This window comes from Ciconia boyciana, chromosome 2, assembly GCF_034638445.1.
Source record: "Ciconia boyciana chromosome 2, ASM3463844v1, whole genome shotgun sequence".
In the NCBI taxonomy this organism is placed as follows: Eukaryota; Metazoa; Chordata; class Aves; order Ciconiiformes; family Ciconiidae; genus Ciconia; species Ciconia boyciana.
The window spans coordinates 68427384-68449941 of record NC_132935.1 but is presented as its reverse complement, the minus strand read 5'-3'; the positions used below and the strand labels follow the sequence as shown (position 1 = coordinate 68449941).

The 22558-nt window shown below is 39.9% G+C and overlaps 1 protein-coding gene and 1 long non-coding RNA gene across 10 annotated transcripts in view; one reads left to right on the top strand and one right to left on the bottom strand.

Moving 5' to 3' along the window:
• The window catches only part of ELP2 (elongator acetyltransferase complex subunit 2), a 41819-nt gene extending 27023 nt beyond the window's left edge, over positions 1-14796 (bottom strand). Inside the window, exons 1-6 of one of the 2 annotated variants that reach the window (XM_072852934.1) lie at positions 14535-14796; positions 14356-14434; positions 12407-12492; positions 10451-10601; positions 8915-8992; positions 4522-4586 (exon numbers count right to left, since the gene is read on the bottom strand). In XM_072852934.1, the coding sequence (XP_072709035.1) occupies positions 4522-4586; positions 8915-8992; positions 10451-10601; positions 12407-12492; positions 14356-14434; positions 14535-14666 (591 nt within the window). In that variant the 5' untranslated portion in view covers positions 14667-14796. The remainder of the gene's footprint in view (positions 1-4521; positions 4587-8914; positions 8993-10450; positions 10602-12406; positions 12493-14355; positions 14435-14534) is intronic. The other variant, XM_072852935.1, reaches the window with a different exon arrangement.
• LOC140647845 (uncharacterized) lies at positions 14695-20657 on the top strand. 8 transcript variants are annotated; one of them, XR_012040981.1, is made up of 4 exons: positions 14695-15310; positions 15730-16020; positions 17476-17667; positions 18720-20657. It is a non-coding gene; the product is annotated as an uncharacterized lncRNA (long non-coding RNA). The 8 variants fall into 8 exon arrangements; XR_012040982.1 differs by having other exon boundaries at positions 15675-16020; positions 17476-17525; XR_012040975.1 differs by having other exon boundaries at positions 15675-16020.
• Positions 20658-22558: the final 1901 nt, after the last annotated feature.

Below are 22558 nucleotides of genomic sequence, written 5' to 3'. Positions count from 1 at the left end.
GTGTTTACTGCTTACTTAGCATTGAAACCATTTCTATTTTTCTTTGCCCAGAAAAAGCCCTACTTCCATGACATTTTTTGATCCCAAGTTGACTTAAAATGTCTGAAACTGCACAAGTCTGCAACTGAGGTCTCTTTCCCTAGAAGGAGGGGAGGAGAGGGGGAGTGGTGGGGGTGGAGGGGGGGAAGCCTTTCTCATTGTGTTGCTGCTCTTTCTCAAAACGTCTGTCTTTAGCTTCAGAGGAGATGGTGAGCAACAGTAACTCACCCAAAGGAAAGACTTGTATGAAAAATTAGTATATTAAAAAAACAAAACCAAAACCAACTATATTCAGAAATCAGTGCCTCTCTCTGGTCCAACATTCCTGATACTCTCCAAAAATCACCTTCCAATCAAACATTACTCAGCTTCTGCTCGTACTACGTTTGCAGCCTTAATATTACAGAACAATCTGCATATGAGATACATGACTAGAATAGCTTAACAGAAACTTCCAAATCAGAAAATTTTGGTCTTAAGAATGTGTTCTCACAGCCACCTAAGCCTGATTTGGCTAGTCACTTCCGCACTCACTAGCACTTCTGGATGTAGCATTCCAGATGGGTGTTTAACATAAACATCTAACTGGTTATATGTAAATAAAGGCAGGAACAGCCCAGGAAGCAAGATCAAACAGTGAACTAAAGGTTTTTCTGAAGATTACATGTTTCCAGCAATACATTTTAAAAAAAAAAAAAAAAAAATCTTTTTAGCAATTCATTTTCAGGTAATAGATAACACACCTATTTATTTATTCATTCATTCAATCTTTGACAAAATGCTCTGTATTTTACAGTCACCAAGGTTAGTTGGAAAATTTATTCCCAACTGAAAGATTGGTTCAGGTTGAACTGTTGCTAACATTCTTGTCTTTTATGGTTCCTTTTATGTTAGACAGCATGCATATCACCTGAAACTTGACTTCAATATTAATCTAAACACACATCTAATAATTTTCCTATTTTTAATTTCAAGGCATTGTGGGTTGTTTTTTTTATATTACCCTTATCAACTCACATCAAAGAGAACTATTAAGAAAAGCAAACATTTGTTTTCTCTTTAAAGAGTAAAACTAATTACTTTGAGGTAATTAATACCACCCCAGGTTTCTAAGTCATTCCCAAATAGTCTTTTAGGTGCTACTTAGCCTTGAGTCAAGCATGCAGTTCTTTTGTGCTATAGAACAAGCATTCACTCAAAATTTTCAAGATATTGTTTCCCATAAAAATAAAAATTGTCCACTGAAACTGAGCAAGGAGTAGTATTGCTGTTATGCTTTCAGCTTGGGGTTTTTGTATTGTTTTTGCCATTTTCTTTGAAGTCTGTGTCTCTTGGTATCACACATTCAATTCGTTCAGATGTATTATGTTCTAAAACTGCCACAATGGTCATTATTTTTAAATGATCAGTCAAAGTTTTTATTATTGCCTATGTTACATTTACAAATGTTTTGATCTGTCATTCTTCTCAATTTTACAGATTTTATTTCTATAGTCTCATATTTCTCCTTCTCTATTTCAGTTTTCCCCTTGGTCCTCACTGGATACATAAGAAGTTACAGTACCAACAGTTAAATCTAACAAAACCTCATGGTCCGACTCACAGGCTTTCCCATGCCTCTTAACTAATCTTTGAACATTTTTGCGTAGCAGCAATCTGGTTTCTTTTCTTTTAGGCACAGAATAAAGCTGTTCCGTAGGTAGCAGAACTAATGAAGCCACACTGTCTGCGGACGTGCCCACCACACTCTGCACAACTAACCCCGCCCACACTTTGGGTACATGTCCTTCAGGACCAGGCTGGTACTATTGTTTGGCAAATTTGGCAACAGAGGTCCAAGTCTTCTCAGTTTTTCTCCACTGGACACTAGATGTGATATCCCTCCTCTATCCAGCTGTTAATCTCATCAAATTAGAAAGAGCCTGAATCATCCCCGAGCCTCTCATTCCACTTTTCAATTAAGCCAAATTATTGGGTGGGATATATAGTCAAACATGCACCGCAAAATCTTCTCACAGAAACCAAGCTCAACATAGAAAGGTTTTGTTTCAAAGCTCTATTTTGATCCTCTGGTTTACTTACTTCCCCTCCATAGGCCTGTAATATCTCAAGCAGGAAGACATATAATGGTTTCTGAAAGATTTTTCCCTGGGTACTTTTATAAATCAATATCCTCTTTCAAGAACTCAGAAAAGCAAAGAGTTCATTTTATGTCTACTGCTTAACACAGTAAGGGATCTCTGGGTAGAGTCTTAAATGATTTGAAGCCTGCCCACTCAATTTAAAAAAACAAGCAGTTTTTCTGAATAAATATATTTCAACTGTAAAATTAATGAGTTTACCAAAAGGCAGCCTGAATCAGCTAACTGAAGATGCCTCATCCTCCCTCAGAGTATAACAGTGCCCTCCAAGTTTCATTAGAGCATCCCATTATGAACTTACATTCTACCTTTGTGTTCATACAATCTTTTTTAGGGTGTTAACTAAAGGAAGAGGTTTCCAAGAGTCACATTTAACAGGACAGAGCTACAGGCCCTTACCAGTGAGGGAATGACACAGAAGTTTAGATTCTAATCACTCTTCTATGCTCAGTTCTAGTAAAAAATGGCAGGACAACAGTAACACTTCCTTCAAATACCTTTAAAAGTACTACAGAAGCCATAAAAAAAAGGTGTCATCAGATCTGAGAAAACCTGACTAAAGAGGAGAACTTCCCTTTAGCAGGTAGGAAGGAATTTAAGTGAGAAGGCTTGCAAGGATATTTTCATTCTGTTAATAGCTGTAATACACTACACAGGCACTTTTACTCCACATGGGATCAAATTTGGACTCTTCTCTTTGAGGTTTGTACAGTCTACTTAGTTAAAAGAGATGTTCTGGAAAGTTAAGGTATACACCAACCAGAAGTCCCACCTCATTTAAAAAAGAGAGACTCTGAAGGCCAACTCTGCCAGGACAGCTGGTGAAAATACTTCCTAAAATTGAAGGGGTGAAAAATAACACATGTAAAATAAAAGAAAATTCCTCACCCCTTGTATGAATAAAGTTTTCTACCTCCAAAAAAAGCACCATAAACTTGCTTATGAAGCTGGAGATGGAGCTTGTTTATTCCCGCTACCTTCCTTTATACTCCACAGACTGACTGCATTTAAGAATGGCTAAGAATGTTGTTATACTCAAAAGTTTGGTCAATAACTGGCAAAATAAGTTATGTATCTCTGAACATTTTTGGCAGTCAAACCACGTATTATTTGTTAATCTGAACCATACAAGAAAACAAGTTTCAGATTTTGAATGAGGAAAATCAACTGCACAGCCCCTGAGATAAAAGTCTTTCTTTAGCACACTGAATCACGAGTGGCATTCTGCTATTGCTAATTCCCAGAGAATGTCATTAAACTGATTTAACTCATGAGCTACATAGAGAGGGGAAAAAAAAGAAAAAGCTAAGAAAGCGACCCTTCTTTCCCACTCAGTGGTCAAGAAATCACTGAACATAGCAGATAAAGGATGAAGTATTTTAAAGGATTAAGTATTTATTTTTATTGATGACAAAAAAAAAAATCTTATTATTGTATATGGCAGCATGAACAGGCAAAATTATCTATAAAGTAGCTTTTATCTCTCTCAAAAAGCAAAAAGGAGTATCTATTCTTTAATCTCTAAGGGGACTGTGTCTGAACAAATCCAGAAAAGTGGTTCCTACATATGTCAGTTTCAATGGGGGGTTCTGAATGTTAGGTTCATTGGTGCATTGGGGGCACCGTTTGTGGTTTGAGGGGTTCTTTTTAAGGGAGTGATAGAGAGAAAGAATTGACATTGACTTCTGTTTTGGAAAACAGTCATTCAACACATGCTTTAGAGTCTAACAAAACTTCTGAACAGATGCAAGAGAGGACAGAATCTCTTTCTAGTGCTCCAAAGGAACATTTATTTCTATGAAAAACTAAAGATTGCCAGCTTCCAAATAATACATGAAAAATGTGTGTGCTTTTAGAAGATCAGATACTCCTTCAAATACTTCTTTCAACATTCCCAAGCATTCAGCACAAAGGGCATACTTAGCAACAAACATACAATTCCAGAGACAAATCATATCAGTTTTATTATAAGAATTTATAGACTGAATGTAACATCATTTCCATATGAACCATTCAACGCATGGATACTCAATAAAGAAGGACGGTCGTAGCTATTTTATATCAGTGGGAATAGAAACACAGGCTATCTTCACACAGGGAAAAAATAAGAAAAACTAACATTTTTATGCACTGAATCCAGCTTCAACATTCTGTATGTGCATCTCATCACTACCTAGAAAAACGGATTAACTATATGAAAAGAGGTAGTTGTATGTGATGGCTATCTAGAGACAGATAGTAGTTATGGAACAACCTCAGAAAAAAAATCACCAGCACATATGAAAAGAAAAGAAGCAGAAGAACCGAGTAATGTTCTGAGCAAGAGACAAAAACTAATTACCTGACCATTCTGCTGTATAAACAAACTTATTTTGCAGTCATCACCACCGCAAGCCAATATTGGTACTGGAAAGGGAAAAAAAAAAAGTCTTCATTACTCAAGTTACAAAATCTAATATTACAGGATATGAAAAATTAAATAAATAATATAAAAATCAATAGAGTATCAATAAATATGTTAATAGAAACAGACAGGCAAGCACAATACCACTTTTTTATGTTTTCTAAATTAGACACCTAGTACTATTTGAAATAAACTAGTATCTCAAGAACACAAAACTCGAAAGTTATTTTGGCATGTAAATAATATCTACAAATACTTAAGATGCTAAAGAGTAGTCTCCTTCAAGCTCACATATCTGTAGGAAGTTCAAGTATTAGAGATTTTTAATTAATTATGTTTATTTTGTTGACATCAACAGGCATTCGCTCTAAACACAAAAGGAGCAAGCAGCAAAACAAAATGACTCGGAACTAATACAGTTCAAGTTCCTAAATCAACCCAAATAAAGGGTTGAAGTTAGCATAACTGGGGGGGGGGGAGGAGTGCAAAAAAGGAAAACAGACACCACTACTCACTGTACAGAAGGATATGAAAGCAATTAACATTATTATACACCTACTCAAGTCTTGAGTAGCAGTTTACTTCTCCAAGCTATCTAGAAGGTGCACAAAAAAACTTAAGTCTATTGAATCAAATCAAAGTTATGTCTAAGTGGAAAACAAGAGAAGTCAGACAGTGTATTAGTTCATCTCTCCCACAGAAGACGATGGGGAAAAGTAGTTAACCCTTACTCCACTATTTTCGGCTCATTAGGATGAAGTAGTACTGCTAGGGACTGAAATCGTAAAAGAAAAGGAATTAATTAGAAAATTATGAAGAAATAAGTTATCGGTGCTAGGCATTCGCATTTCTCAAGTCTGGGTAGAAAACAAAATACTAAATTTCACTAAAATCAACTACTTAATTTAAAAAACCTAAATGTCATCCCTTTAAAGAGGTATTTTAAGCTTTATTATGGGTAAACCAAAAATCAACTTGAATATTCATAATAAGTTTATGCTCTATGCTAATTTCCTCCTTGTGTCTGTACCAAATCTCTGCCTAGTTATCTGCTGCTCCTCTCATACTTCTAAGTCACATTTCACCTTCTTACACCTCCATCACTTGCTTCTTCTCGTCAATCTAAGTCACATTTCACCTCCATCTCCTCCTTGCCTTACATGAGGCCAAAAAACACTGCTTTGGTAATGAGCTGTTTTGAAAGAAGACCTGGTCTTCATGTCCACAGAAACTGGGCAAGAGTGAGTTTTTTTCCCCCAAAATACAACACAATGCATGTTCTTAGAGTCTGTGTCATCCTTTCCTGAGAAATACATTTTATGGGCCATTACAGTAATTACATACTTACTCAATGGAATAAAAGTTTGACTAATAAAAACAAGAAGAGAATTATGATCTAGTTGCTGTGTCAGACAAATGCAAATGCTTTCACACAAAAAATTCTATCAAGAAATATATAACTGGCAAAACCAGACTATTATATAGTTTTTTACATAAATGTTCTAGAGTAATAGAATTTGGATCTGATTGAGATAAAGTCCTGCAAAAGAAATTTAAAAAAAAAAAAAAAAAAGAAAGAGTTTGAAACTGTGGTCCAATTGCAATGGGGACAATACGATCGGCAAAGCTCTTTCAAGTTCACTCGCTCTTTTTCACCTGTTGCAATTCAGTTCTGAAGAGACAATTCTTATTTGTCAGAGACCAAGCTACGGCACCACAATTACCCAGGTGGTAGGAAGAATCACAGTATATGACAAAAACGCTGATCAAGATCTGTAAAATAGTAAATCCTATTCCCAGTATTTCAGAATCAGACATTGCAAGGCAAAAATAACCCAACCAAACAAAACAGTAGGAAGCTTTTCTTCAAGACTCAAAAAACAACTGTAAAGAAACTCCTTAACTAAGAAGCTGCCAGTGAAGTGCTTAAACTATAATCCAGCTGCAAATGACTGTTCAGGTTTTTTTATGAGCAGTCTATTATCCTTCCCCATTTGACTTCTTCACAAAAATGATTCTTAACTTTTTTTTTTTAAATCATTTATTTTCAAGGTCAATCAGTTAAAATACTAGGCATCATGAACTTCAATGTCTTTTGAAAGTTAAAGCATCCATTATGTATGAATCAATTCTCAATGCGAGCTTTAAATTTCTTTGCTCGGTGAAATCAGAGGTTACTGTAAATGCTGCTAGTTCAGGAGAGTAGTTTACGACTTTCAGAAAAGTAATTCTGTATTTTATTCCTGTCTTAAGAACTGCAGATTGTCCTCAAGAGAAAAGCTTCTTTAAATCTTAATACAGCTGCTGACATAGCCTTCATAAAGATTTCAGAGCAACTCCTAAAGTTGTCATAGATCATTTTTCCCTGAAGCTCATTAAAATTCCAAATTGCCATTACAGATTAATATTTCTGACAAAATGATCAGCAGTGAGATTTTTAATAATGTATTTTAAGCTGCTTTATTTAGATTTCAGAATTAACATACTCCTCTGAACAAAAACAGTTCACCTGTATGGACTACTATGTCAGGTTTAGGGAGAAAACACAGAACATGGCTACGCTCTATTAAAAGCCCCTTCACAGACTTCTATGGGAAACATTTCTAACCATACATTTATGGTTCAAAGTCTGAACTGCTTCTTGATAACTTTAGCAGCACAGAGCAATCATATTGGAACTGACATTCAAAACATGAATGTATAGGTTGGGGTTTTTTTAATTTCCATACAAAACCTACACAAATAATTTCTCATTTGAAAATAATTTCAGTTCTTCAGACGAGTGAAGTACTATGTCAGGTTATGAGCGCTGTGTTGCTTGGGATAACTAATTTGAATTGGAATGGAAAGAGGCCATAATAAAGGACTGACCTGCTCTGAATGCAACTTTAAGCAACACTGGGTTTTGGGAACTCTGGGAGATTTTCACAGCAAAACAAAATGCTTGCTATTCCACCATTTAAAGAAGCTTCAAGCAGTCCATGCAATTTTGGTTTCAGAAGCATTTAGTTTTAAGAATTAATATGATAATCTTCATTTAAGGTTTTTCCAAAATTAATGGTCACTTCTCTTATATACAACATGATTTCAACATTCAACAGATGCACTACTCGAGTGTTACAGTGAGAATTTCTTACCTGTACAGTATCATAAATTAAGAACTAATCTATTGCTTTGCAATATGACTTTTATAATCATTAAATTGGTACCACAGACACTTCACTTCTAATGAAAATTCACACTGGAGGTAATGATTTTAAATTTACCCTCAAGCCTTTTAACTTCATCTCAACAACCACCTGTTAGTATATTTACAGGGGGGGGGGAGAGAGAGAGAGAGAGAGAGAGAGAGAGAGAGGTTTGAAGTTCTTCAGTGGTCCAGACATTGCTTTTGATATCAGACACACTCTGGAAATGGGCATTAGCATTTCCAAATGGGATGATGCGTCTTGACAGAGCTTTCATATCTCCCAGAATTATCACAAGCCAAAGAGTAACACACGCTTCTGTATAACTGCTCTGGAGGCATACAATCAAACAACACATCAGCGTCGAACACATGCAGCAAATAGTTGAAAACTCCAGATAGAGTAAGAAACTTTAGTACTTTTTCTCTTGGGAGCCTGGCACTTCTCCATCCAGGTAAAAGGCTCTGATGATTCTTAAACACAAACCTAACTCAACATATGTATCTGGCTTGTATTGCACTAGTGGATACATTTAGTTTTAAAAAAATACCTTCTACAGATTTGCAACAGAAGAATATGTCTGCAGCAGGCTACAAAATTCAAACATTTATGTTAATAGAAAACTATATAAACGGTACTGAACAGTCATGTTAAACTTGTTCAGCATCTAAATTTTTTCACATTTAAGACTGAACGGGTGATAAACACTGCTCGTTAATCTGCAATTTTTGATGCAGGCCTGCAGATTCTTTTTCTGGATCTTTCCCTTCAATGCAAACAACAAGAACAAACATAAGCAGCAGCACCACAAGGAGTAGGTGAAACTAACAGCATCATCCTATCCCATTCACTTACAGCCCTGTTGCCTCCTTTTTAAGCTCCCTGTCTCAGAGTTCAACTAAAAAACTCCATTTGAGCATCATTTTGAAGACACTGTAATCAGCCAGTATTCTTCTAATTGCTAAGAAGAGTTCAGTGAAAATCTTTAAATACAAGCAGCAGCTTAGGCTGATTCCGTAGAAAAGAAGAAATATGGCACAAGGGTCTAGAGTCAGTCAAATGAAAATCCTGTTGCACATTTAGGGGATTTCTTAGATTTTACGTTTCTTGCATTGATATTCAAGATGTGCAGCTGTACTTACCATTGCTGCCAGGCAAGAAGGATAAGCAGACATCCATAACAAATCCATTTCCAAACTGCAGAATTTCAATGCATTTAGCTGGAAAACAAGAACAACAAGAAAACAAGAAGCATTGATCCCATTCATCGTAAGTATTACAGTCACACTGTCGTTTCATCTTGTTATTATGTACTTAGAATTTCCAATTACATTTTAGTTTAAGGAGCTGAAAAAATTCTACATTTTTCAAGAGCCTAAATAATAATAATGTTATCTTCTGTGGGCCCACAGAAATTCATCCAGAGTTAGCCGAGTTAGAAGATAAGTCACTGTTCTCCACTGAGTATTAAAGTTGTATGGCTTCACTGTGGTAACATATCAGAAGCGATAAATATTGCAAATTATATCCTGTGGCAACAGCATTCACTACATAGAAAGCTAAAACTGAATCCATTTGCTACAATAGTAGACAGAGAGATGAGCAAAACCCAACCTTCCTGCAAACACCCCTGAGATCCTAGAAGTGGTTAAACTAGTAAGCCATCAAGATCAGAGTAACCAACAGGGTAGCAGAAAAACCTCTCTACAGAAGCAGTATTGAAAAAAAAATGGTCCTTCCAACACTGGAACTCACAACAGCAAGACAAAAAGGAAAGGACAGGACTTCACGGTGTTCTTTGGGAGCTTGAGAGAAATGCCACCCAGAACATGGGACTGGAGATTGGCAACTCCCACCTCTTTCTCTCATGGAGGCAGGGCAATGGGAAATCCTCAAGTACACCAGATAAAGAGAGAAAGTAGCCTGAGAGATGCAGTCAGTACAACTTAACTAGCAAATAACATTTTAAATCTAGATTATCCACCCTATTTATTTCTTATGTATTTCAAAGAGCTGTTCTCCCATGTGTCCATGCAAGGGCCTAGTTCACCAGAAGGTTAAGATCCTATTATCCCAAACTTCATTGGACTCAAGTCAATAGCAACAAACAAGTGACTAGTGACTAGTTTAACCTCACCTTTCTAATGCCAGCATTAATCATTTTACTAAGTAATTTTACTTCACGCACACATACAGCTAGTCTGTCCCCACATTACAGGGCAAAATGATGGCTCAGGTTATCAGATTCTGAATACATATTAAAAAGAAACAAGTAAATTCAGCCAAACCTTTCTAATGCCAGCATTAATCATTTTACTAAGTAATTTTACTTCACGCACACATACAGCTAGTCTGTCCCCACATTACAGGGCAAAATGATGGCTCAGGTTATCAGATTCTGAATACATATTAAAAAGAAACAAGTAAATTCAGCCAACACATCACTGAAGAAAAACAAAGATAAATAATTCTGCAGAACAAATCTGACCCAAAGCTGTTAAACTAGTATAACCTTCAGCTTTCAAAGAGCAATACAGTGGTTTGATGTACCAAAGTTTGAAGAGAAATCAATGTAGTTGCATTAAAAGATGTTAGTATTTAGCCAAGTACTTCAATGGATAAGCATTCATCATTTTTATTAAGCCAGTATGTTGTCCCTAATATTAAAAAAAAGTTACCTTCTGAACCATGCCGAGACCAGATTCTCACAGTAGAGTCAGAAGCTGCAGAAGCTATTAGCAGATGTAAATCAGGTTCATCTGACTGGTAGACAGCATCCACAGCACAAACAGCTTCAGCATGGCCTTCGAGAGGAATGCTTTTCACAAGCTGAACACATCAGAAAGTTTTACAAAGTTTTAAATTCCAGTAACTTATCTGAGAGAATTTGTAAAGCCATTTAAAAAAAAACCAAAAACTAAAAACAAGTTGTACACCTGCGATGGCAGAGCATCTGCCAAGCTATGCTTAAGCTATAGCATATTCCAGGAAAACACAGAGAAGGGATACAGCAGTAATGACTTAACTAAATGTTCCTGCGTACACTATACAAACGTCACCATTCCTTGAGGAAAGCTGGAAATAGTATAGAAGTTAGGAAGAGCAGTCTCCTTCCTTTTTCTCCTTCTCTTGCCCCTCACCCTAAGGAGCATCTCATAAAAGTTTACAGAACCTTAGTGAAGGAGACAGAGCAGAGAACACAATGGAATAAGTAGCGGCAATGTTTAGTGTGTTCTCGCAAATCAAAACAGCTTTTTACTCCTTCAAAATACCAACATGAAAAACAAAAACTCTAAATTTAGACTTAAGTACCTACTTTCTTAATGAATGAATACAGGTGATTCACTTTGCAATCTGTTCCTCATAAACACAAAGAGCAAAATGAGAAGCTTTTGATTCTGTGACCAGAAGTCATCCTGCATTTATCCAAATTTTGTCACAAAGGCACTTGACATCTCTTTCCAAAACACAGCGTGGTAGGTCCCAGTAAGAATTTTTAATTGGTCCAATATAGAACTCTGCCTGTTTTTTTCAGAATTTACACTAGTCTAGAACTGTTATTAAAATGTGCACATTTAGCCACATTCTTTTTCAAAGACTGCCATAAGGCTGTGCACCTCGTCAGCAGAAGAGGTTAATAAAGAAATCTGTAAAGTATTTTAAATAAATATGTAAATAGTTACAATAGGTCAGGATGAGAAATTATTTGTTTCTGAGAACATTCCCCCATCAAACACGCCTGATAACAACTACCCTAGGTGCACTTCCCCCTAGTATGGATTCTCATGCATTTTAAAATACAAGTCTAATCTAATTTGAGACAGCCTATGAAATGGGTTACCCACACAGCCATTCACAAATCAACACCTAATATGTAAGATTTTAAAAGTCAGATGAAAAAGATATTCCATCTAATTTGTTATCTAAATTTCAGTTCATTCTGAAGGCTCTTTTACACCATACTCTACCTTTTGCCTTACATTTTCACAGTATGAATAATAAATTAGCACATCTCCTTAATTTTCTCATTTTCGATGACAAAACTCAACTGTTGCACAGATTTTTTTTTGTTTTGTTTTGGGGGGCTTTTTTTGTTTGTTTGGTTTGTTTTTTTTAAATACCTACCCCAACTTGTGTATCATTCTGGTAAGATTACCTATATACAAACACTACACTGTTACACAGATTGACTGGAAATCACTAGAAATAGATATAAAGAAGTGAGGAAGAAGGGTACAGGAAATGTCAACTAAAAATGAACCTCATAGTTTGAAGATTTTAAGGCAGCTTAAAGAAAAGTACTACATGAGATCAGAAAGCTGATGACTCAAGAACGTACAAACAGCATCTTTTAGACATGCTAGACAAATCCACCTGATGACTGGTTAGCTAATTTCTTAATGAAAGCTGATTTGAAAAAAGTTAAAACTAAAGCAAAGAAGAAACAACATTTAAAGTAAAACAAAGCATGACAGAATACCAATAAATTTGAAGAAGATACACGCATGTTCAATAGTCAAGGTAAAATGAAGAGGTATGAATAAGAAATACAGACAAAACAGGTAATTTGCGGTATGTGAGAAACTGCGGGGAAGTAGGGAGGGAAGCTTCAAAAAGAGGTTATTCCTGCTTACCTGATTATTCCACATTCCTGTTCCATTCCCCTCCCAAAGAATAAGTTGTTTATCAGATCCACCAGAAATCAACTCTGTTTCAGAAGCTAAAAAATATGTTTTGGTAAGTTTTGTGAACACTTATTTTGTAACAGCAGTCAACAACATAAGCAGTTACATTGGTTACTACTCATAAAATATCACGTCTCAACTGTAAGCAAAGTTTCCATCAAAGTAAAGTATAATTTATACGAGTTGCACTGTGCAGGACAGTTTATGAGCAAAGGTACTCTCTAAGATAACAGAAAGAGAAAAGTCACAGGAATACTTAGAGTTCCGTTCGAATGCGATGAATATATCCTTCAAAAAAGATTCTCAAATCCAATAGTGTAATTTAATATTTTCTTTTTTTGTTTGGTCTTTTTGGAGCATAGGAAAATAAAGCAAAGGAAATATAACCCAATAGAATTCAGAGCTTCACAATGTGCACTCACAGCCCAGAAAGTCAACCATACCCTGGGCTGTATGAAAAGCAGCATGGCCAGCAGGTCAAGGGAGGCGATTCTCCCCTTCTACTCCACTCTCATGAGACCCCACCTGGAGTACTGCATCGAGCTCTGGGGCCCCCCACATAAGAAGGACATGGACCTGTTGGAGCGGGTCCAGAAGAGGGCCACGAAGATGATCAAAGGGATGGAACACCTCTCCTATGGACACAGGCTGAGAGCTGGGGTTGTTCAGCCTGGATAAGAGAATGCTCCAGGGAGACCTTATAGCAGCCTTCCAGTACCTGAAGAGGGCCTACAAGACAGCTGGAGACGACTTTTTACGAGGGCATGTAGTGATAGGACAAGGGGTAACGGCTTTAAACTGAAAGAGGGTAGATTTAAATTAGGTATAGGGAAGAAATTCTTCACTATGAGGGTGGTGAGGCACTGGAACAGGTTGCCCAGAGAAGCTGCGGATGCCCCACCCCTGCAAGTGTTCAAGGCCAGGCTGGACGGGGCTTTGAGCAACCTGGTCTAGTGGAAGGTGTCCCTGCCCATGGCAGGGGGGTTGGACCTACATGATCTTTAAGGTCCCTTCCAACCCAAACCATTCTATGATTCTATGAAAATATAATTCCCGCGTTCCCTGAAAATGTTTTTTTCATCAATTTTAAGAAGAAATTAGGGCAACCAGTTGAACGGATGGCAGTTTATACCACTATTAAGGAGGAATGTTTTCACCTCAGTACTTCCCCTCCAAAAAAGGAAAAGGCACATTACATTAACAGTCTAATCAACAGCCCCATTTCTCTTTGTCAGTAAGTTTCTATAAATGCCTAAGGGCAAGAATATGTGCCTTTGAAAAGTCTGCACTAAGCAACTTTAAAACCTGGAATTACTATGAAGCAAAAGCCTCACAAGGGTCTCAAACATTTTTATCTTAAAGGATTTTTTTTTCCCTGGATATGACCTCATGCAACTTACAGTTTTGTAGTCCGAGATTTCTTAAAGGCACTGCACATCGGTTTACAAAGTCAAAACACGCAAAACTCCAAATCCTTAGTAAAGAGCCTAAGAGCAGCGTGAGCATCACAGCCACCGATCTGCCAGAGCCACCGCAGTCCCTGGCAAAACAGCCTCCCGGGCTGGCATTGCCTGCGGGGCCCAGAGAAGACAGCCCGACCGGGCCCCTCGCCTACAAAACCGCTCACCTGAGTTTGGCAGGTCAGATTCCTGCGGAGCCACCTGTTAAAATCCCTACTGGGAACCTGGGCTTAAGGCAAGTGGATGCGCTGCAGCTCCCGATTTCCTCCAGTTTACGCCGCAGCCCCTCTGTCGCCGACCCTCCCGCCTCACCTCCCCAGCCAGGGGCAGGGCACAGCGCCCGCGGCCCCGAGGGGAAGCGGCCCCGGCGGACCCGCCCCGCCCAGCCCCCCGACCCGAGAGGACGGGGAGCGGGGGGAGAAAGGCCGCGCTACTCACCGCCGTCCCGCCGGCGGACCCAGCGCACGCAGTTCACCCTGCCGGCGTGGCCGCGGAGGGCGGCGGCCGCCCGCCTCGCCTGCGGGAGAGCGAGAAAGCACCACGAGTGAGGCCGCGCTGCCGGCCCCGGCCCCGGCCCCGGCCCGCCGCCCGGCCCGCCCCACAGCGCCTCAGCTTACCGCCGGCTCGTAGAGGACGACGTCGCGGCAGCTGCCGAAGGCGAGGAGCCCCCCCCGCCCCCAGGACACGACCCCGCCGCCCGCCCGGTTGGCGCAGCAGGCGACGTGACAGACTTCCACGGGCGCCGCCATCTTCCTCCGCCGCGTGCGTGACCTCGCGCAGCTCCCGTAGCAACGACCCCCGCGCGGCGTCCGGGAGGCGGGGCCTGAGGCGCTGGGGTCCGGGCTGGCCCACAGCCGGTGGCGGGCGGTGTGTGCCCGCCCGCGCCGTGGGGCGGCGGACGCGTGTGGGGCCCGGCGCGGCCGGGCGGCCCCGGCTTCGTGGGCGTGGGGCCGGGGAGCGCCAGCGTAAGGCTGGGTGGCCGCGGGGAGAGCCCGGCTCGGGGCTTCCAGCGCCGGGCGTGGTGTGAGGGAGCCCCGCCGTGCTCTGCTCCACAGGGATCGGCCGGGCCGCAGGGGCGCAGCAGCCCCGCGCCGGCGGAGGAGCTTAAAAACGGGGCATGAAAACCAGAGAAACGGCGATCAGTTTGGGGATATTTTTGTGTAGGGGGGAGAGTTTTAATCTTTATTGCACCTTTTGTCAAACACTCAAAGGCTTAAAAAGCTTTAAACTTTTCTGGGTTGTTTGTTTGGGGTTTTTTTGTGCGTAGAAGTTGATTCCACATGAAGTGGGAAAGAGCTGAACCGAGTGTCAGGATCATGTTGCTGTTACTCATTTCTGATCTGTTTCCGCCACCTGGAAAGCCTCCCTCTGATGATAAAGAATCATTCTTAAAGTAAGTCACTGAGCTCAGGCTGAGTTTAGCATTGCAGTTTATTATGATGTCCTGGAATAACTGTCATAGAAGTCATGGGAATTTGAAACTGGTCTGAACATGTTTGGGTACCTCTGTTTCTCAAGACTAAAGATGAGATCATAACAGATGAGAGAATTCCATCTGTTAGATTTTTGGTTTTTGATTTATTGATATATTTATTGCCCTCCCTGCCCAAGAAATTAAAACCAAATCAAGAAAGATAAATACTGCTGTAGTACTCTAGTTTTACTTGCATGTTCACTGGCCTAAAGAAATGGGATCGTTAGAGGGCATTACACTATATGGATGTGCTATGAACTGTTTCAGCCGTTTGGCTTCACAGGCGGAAGAATTTTGCCAGTTCCCAGTGGCTACAGATGCAACCTGCTATCTCACAGGCTGTGTAGGAGTCTCAGCAGGACCTTCAAGACATCCCCTCTGCCTCCAAATGCGCTACCCCACACATGCAGAAGACCCTGGAGCAGAGGCCAGGCTGAAGTATAAATGGACTATGCAATAGAAAGCATGGAAAGGGAGAGGAAAGAGAGATGTGACTACCTACAGCTGTCCTGTGCTTCCCGCCCCCAAATCACACCTGGGATATTCTGGAGTAATCGAAGCTGAACTGAAAAGCTGGAAAGCCTATGGTGGAGGGAGAAGACAGCTCTACATGGCTGTGCAGGGAACAGGTGGGGCAGGAAGGGAAACAGCAGAAAGCAAGCAGGCATCCAGGGGAAGCACTCTGCATAGCACAGGGAACACTTCGGACCCTAAACCACTCCTGCCTGGCCTTTATCTCCTCATGTGCCTGCATGTTCATGAATACTGGCTGTCGGCAGCGCTGTAACCTGACACAAAAATGTTGCAGCTGGGCACGGCATTTTCCAGTGGGTATGAGAAGAGGGAAACTGTGCCTGATCACATACAAGATACAGCCAGAAATGTTAGCTGCTAAGGGAACAAATGACTCCTTGCACAAAAATGCATGGATCCAGTCATCAAAGCATGCTTTAACGGAGGCATGCTGTCCCGAGCTGCCGAGGATGGCTGCGCAGCCGTCAGGTTGCACAGCAACCCCCTTCTCAGCATGCCCTGCCAGGGTCAGAGTCAGGGCTCCAGCAGGAGGAGGTCGGGCACTGCCAAAAAGCTGGGGCATGTTGTAGGAGTTGCGTTTGTTGCTGTGGGAATGAAGCTGGCTCTGACTGTGATTGTGGGCAAAGTGTAGGCTTTTCCAAGATGGATTTGGGTGGAGGATTCCTCTGTGACACGAAAAGTTTACTCATCTGATAGATAACCTGCTGCTGATGATGTCCTGTAAACAGGAAGACCCTGGTCGCTGCCCTTGTTGGAGAGATTTGGAGGTGCACATCATGCCTGAGGGTGCGAGGGCAGTGGCCCCATGCTGCAGGGTTTTGTGGGGCTGGCCCTCGCAGCCTTAGGCCACCACCTCGGGGATGGTGCTTTCCCAGGCAACTTGAGGGAGCATATTGCGGGGTGGGGAGGCTGCTAGCACCAGGTATTGCCAGTGATTGCCGCCTTTCTGCCACAAAGGTCTGTCACTGCCATCCCCATGCCACCCCAACAGCTCCCAACACTGAGAGAACTGGAATAAATCAACACAGAATGTGGACATGAAAGTGCTGTGGGGAATGCTGTAACAGCACCATGGCGGTATGGCCAAAAAGCATGGGAAGCTGGGTCTGTATCAGGACAGACCAGCCTAGACAAGCCCAGTTTCTTACTTTTCATATTACATCTGACCAGGTCCTTGATCACATGGAATGCTGGGCCTTTGGTCTAACCCAGGAAAGATTTTTTGTGAGTTCTGACATTACAGGGTCTTCTCTTATGTCTGGAAATGGAAATATCTGTAGGATAGTGTATGAGAAATTTAGAATATCGGATAATTAGAACCAATATGCCTTTTGGGAACATGTGCATTATAAGGAAGTAATGGCGGTGGTCAGTGATGTTACAAGGATGGAAAAGGATATATTCTGGGCTAGTCACCAACTGCCAATCTTAATTTGTCCTTACTGAATTTAAATCTGTCCTTGCTGTTTTCCTTCATCTTCCTAGAAAATAACTTCTTCACTTTTCAGAAATATATGTAAAAATAATCTTCCTCTTTTTCCTCCCTTTAGTGTAATTTTTGAGGCAGAGGAAGAACTCAATTCACTGCGCATCAGAAAAGGTCGTGATGGTGCCTAAGCAGACTTCAGAAGTCACTCTGCAGCCTTGTTCACATCTTTTACATGTCCCAATTTGGTTCTGCCAGTGGAGTTAGTTACATCAAGAAATTCCCATAAGGGAGATACTACTTATACTGACAAAAGGTTTCTTGACCTTAAAATACATTCACCAGTTAGATATTGGAATAACTTTAGTTATTCCAATAGCAAAATAGTAGCAAAGTATTCATTTTGATGGTAAATTCATGTCTACAAGTCAGGTTTTGCAGGCAGAGGTGGCTTAGTGATCTTCATGTGGTCCCTACCCAACTCAGTTATGCCTGCAAGCATTTAGATAGAGACCGGAAAATACAACACTAGTCAAAAAATTATATATAGCATTTAATATATTTATCTAATTGTGTCTAAACAATGACTTGGAAATATAATAAAGTTGCAAATATGTTTTCACTTCCTGCAGAATGTTTCCAACCAATTATACAGCACATTTAGTCTTATCTTTCTTTTCTTGTTTTATGAGGAGAATACAGTGTTGGATATATAATGCATGTTGAGAAGAAATCTGTTCTTTCATAGATTAAATCAAAGTTTTATGCCTTCCTTTATTGGGTGGGGTCTTGTTGCTGTAAAGGAATATGTATTAATAGACATGGGTCATTCTGCATGATACTATGAAAAGCAGCAATCATGTTAGGTTTAAAGTTTAATTATATGCAGCTTAATTCTATAGAAGAATGTTGAAAAGTTGTTAAATTAGCAAAGCCAAGTACTCAAAGGGGGCCTTGTTCTCCTTGTAGTTGTTGAACTTAGCCTATCTTTAGCTGTCTTCATTGTATACATGCCTTATGAAGTAATCATTAATGAAGTTACCTCATACTCAGATTACTGCCTGCTATTTTTACTGTGGGTTGCTTGCCTCCAATAGCAACCTGGATGAATAGTGCCTGGTGATTAAGGCAGCTATTCAATATTTCAATTTCTCCTCATTAGTTATATTGTGGCCCTAGGCCTAATTTGCTGTACAGTATTCTTAGCACAGAATTATCCTTTTCCTAATAGCATTATTTTTGTGACTTCTACTGCCACAGTACCTGAACATCTCAGAAAAATGTATGAATTATATTTTTCTTTACAATATCACTGTTAGGCAGAGAGGTACTATTATATTCATTTTCTGAGTGACAATTTCCTCCTAGGACCAGAATTCATAACAAAAGCACCATAGTTCGTCAGTGATGAAGTGCCCAATGTGGAAGACGCAGAACGGCATTCAGGAGAGGGGGTAACCACCCACAGCACCCATTGCCTCCAGTTGGGACTGTGAGTGTTCAGATCTTTTGGAAATTAGATTCCAGCACTGGGACACTCCCGACGGATTCTGTGGGGCCAGGATTTCACCTGAGGGATCAGAGCTGGAGCACTGAGAAAATAAATAATAAACAGTAGTAGACCAAAAACATAAAGATGAGTTTAAATTATTTGCCGGCTTTGCAGAGGGTACCCGTGCAACAGCTAGGAACAACTCCATTGCCTTAGACGTCTCGAGTACAAATCCAGCCTCTCCCTTTTTGCCAGCTGTGGGATCCGCTTCAGAAGGCGTTTCGGTGCGTGAGGAATACTACTAACTTGTGGGTTTGCTGGGATTTCTTTCCCTTGAGCCTGCACTTACCAGATTCGTTACCAGAAGGGATGACCAAGGACAAGTGCCATTCCTAAAGCTACTGGCTGGATCCATTAAAATTCAGTGTCAGACTAGTTTTTAACTGCCACTGATTGCTTCTGGAATTGTTGGTTCTACATTCGATAAAAGTTAAGATTTCCAGTGTATCTTGAGCATAATGTAAGACTGCGGTATCCTTTTCAAATACATTTCTCAAGATAAAAAAAGCAGATATTGTCACTTGAATAGATTTAATTTAAAATGTTTAGAGTAAGTTTTTAGAGACAATTTCTCTTTTAATTCATCTCGCTGAAAGTTGAATGATGCTGGTGAAAGAAGTTGAACTGAACAAATCTTAACTATAGCTATTTCCGTTTTTTTTGAAGGCTGTATTTTAAGTAGTCTATGAATGGCTTATGTTCCCACTGCCTAAATGGATTTCTGATTTTCCGAAGAAAAAATAAACTAATTATTTAGAAATATCATCAAAATTATCTCTCCAAACAATGACTGTAATTGCTGGCTGAAAGCAATTCCACAGAAAATATCTCTGATTTTTTTTTTTTTTTTAAAGGAAGACCTAATGCAAACATGACCTAGAAAATTGCTTGGGGGGGGAACGGATGAAACAGCTTGTCACATAATCAAACTGATTGTGCATTATGTTTTTGAAGCAGAAGCTCTAAAAGGAGACATGATAATAGGCATGCATTCCAGAGGGCGTACACACACACACACACAAAAAAAAAAGGACAAGAGTACTCGGAAATGTAATCTTGAATATATAAAAATGTATTTTACGCTTAAATTGTGTATTAGCAGCAGTTCTTGTATGACTTGGATAGGATATTTTTCCACACTATAGAAGAATATCTCGCAAAAACAAAAAATAAATTCTGTAATATTTTCCTGACACATCTCTTCATGCTCATTTAAAAAAAAACAACGTATTGAATTAATATCAATGGATGATTGTATTTGCGCACGCACATATGTATATGCACGCAACCACATCCACTATACATGTATTTATAATGGGTTTGATCTTGACGCATTGTTGCACAAGTTATATGATATTTAGTAATTTCCAGAAGGATAAGCCTGATCCAAAGCCTTCGGTGGTCAAAGAGGTTCCCAGTAGTTGATGAGGCTTTGAATCAGGGGTCTGGTTACTGGCACTAGGAGCTGGCAGCCTTTTTTATCTGTAGGATAATGTCACTTTTCCCTGCTGCTTGTCACTGTCTCACACACGGTAACGTGGTGAGCACAGGTATGAAAAGTAATAACCTTCTAGCCTGCCGGTCTGGAGTTGCCACGGGTTTCAGTTAGGAGGAGATACAAACAGCCCTATAGGTTTGTATGAGAAAATCCCCATTCCCGGTGCTAAGTGTGCAGAGACAAACATCTACTGAGTCTCAGAGCTGCAGGGGAAAGGGGAATACAGCACAGGGTATCCAATGGTCGTACAACAGCCTGCTCGTGTTGGGTAAAACTTTGTTTCCTAGGAAAGGTAACAAAACACTCTGTAATTTCTGTCAAAATACAGTTTACTTTTTAAAATCACTTTTTTTTTTATGTGAATATTGGTGTATATTGGTGTACAAAGTTTCTGTGGTAGGCAACAATTTATGTGCAGAATTCAATGACCTGCTTTACCACCCGTTACAGGTGAAGTTGTAAGAAAGGACGGAGTCTGTCCCGCCGCAGTGGCCACGAGGCGCCCCAAACCATTCAAGTCGGGGTTGGCATCACAGGTGGCTGGTGTTATTTCCCCTCTGTCACCCATGGCATCTGTCCAGGCTGTGTCCCTGAGCAGCTGCAGGCAATACAGGGGAAATAATTTTACTTTGAAGTGGGGAAAAATTGTCTTTTGTTTGATGTGGCACAGCTTAAGCAGCTCAGAAGCAGACTTCATACCACAGTAGCACGTAGAAAACATTGTTAAAAAGAAAGGTGTTTGTTGCAGAGATATAAGACTGAATAATAGTTGATGGGAAAGAAATTTAGAAGAGAAGAATATTGACTGAACATGAGGAAAAAAAATCCCAATGGTAAATCAGTCAAAGTATACCAGATATAGGAAACTGCAGTGTACTGAACGGGAACTTTTGATACATCTTCAGATTTAAGGCAGTGAGTTCTGCTTTGCACCTAAAGCTGGAGTTCAGCCTCCTTCTTATGCCTGATAATTCTAAAAAACATACTCTTTGGACATTGAGTAAATATATTGATACCTAAAATAATAAGACATCCATCAATAAATTTCATATCTACGTTGTTCTTTTCATTATGCAAAATTAATTCATTTACGAGATGACACAGATACTTTTCACATACGAAAATATACAGCTAAAGCAACCAAAAGAACTTTAAACAGCAAAGAGCCAAACAACAGACCCCGAAATATCAGAAATAATCATTAAACAAAGATATAGATCATTATTTTACCATTCGTGTTTCCTACCTCCCAAATGGAGAAAGCCATCATATGACATGAAACCTGCCTGTTTTGTCGAAGTAACTGTTGAAGAGGTGAAAAGAAATGTTAAGACTAAGGTCCAAATCGCCAACAGGACTTAGGAACCCAATTTCTATTCAATTGCCTAAATGCTTCTGAGGATCCATGCCTACATTGTTTAGCTTAATCTGTGACATAGTTAATTTGACTCACTGGATGAAATAGAAAAAATGAAAATGAGTTTGCATCGGGAAAACACCATGAAATGGAGAAAATATGAAAGAATGTTTTCTAGAAATAGCAAAAGCTGCATCAGTTTAATCATTTGGACAGTCACATACGACGTAACTCAAGTTAGCATTTCCAAGCACGTGAGTTTTTTAACTCTCACATGCTAATGCATTTTGAGGCAAGTTTATTTTGTTTCCTTTTTCTTTACATTTCCAGTCACAAATATAGCCATTTAAAGAAGTAAAATACTGAAGCAGGGATGTCCACAGAAAGAGGGCAAAAGCAATCTCTGCAGTAGTGAGCCTTACAGGACATTCTGCAAATAGCTTTGCATGAAAGAACCAAGCAGAAGGGGCATATACCAAAAGCCTGCAGTGCACGCTAAAATGCACTCACAAGAAGCAAACTTCTGCACAGTCAGCAGTAATAATACTTAGAGGCTAGATGTTTACCTTTCATGCTGCATTAACTGTCAACAAAACTAAACTTACACAAGGCTATAGCGCATTTTTACCTCATTTTGAGCACATGAAAAATTGTCATTTCAGTAAGGAATACTGTCAAGGTAAATTGCAACATTCCTCATAGTTCCTTCCCCAGTTCTCCCATTTCTTCCATCCAAAAAGTCCATCATCCGTCTAGTCAGGAACACCAAAACTTTTCTTTTGCTCCAGGCCATCTTCTAC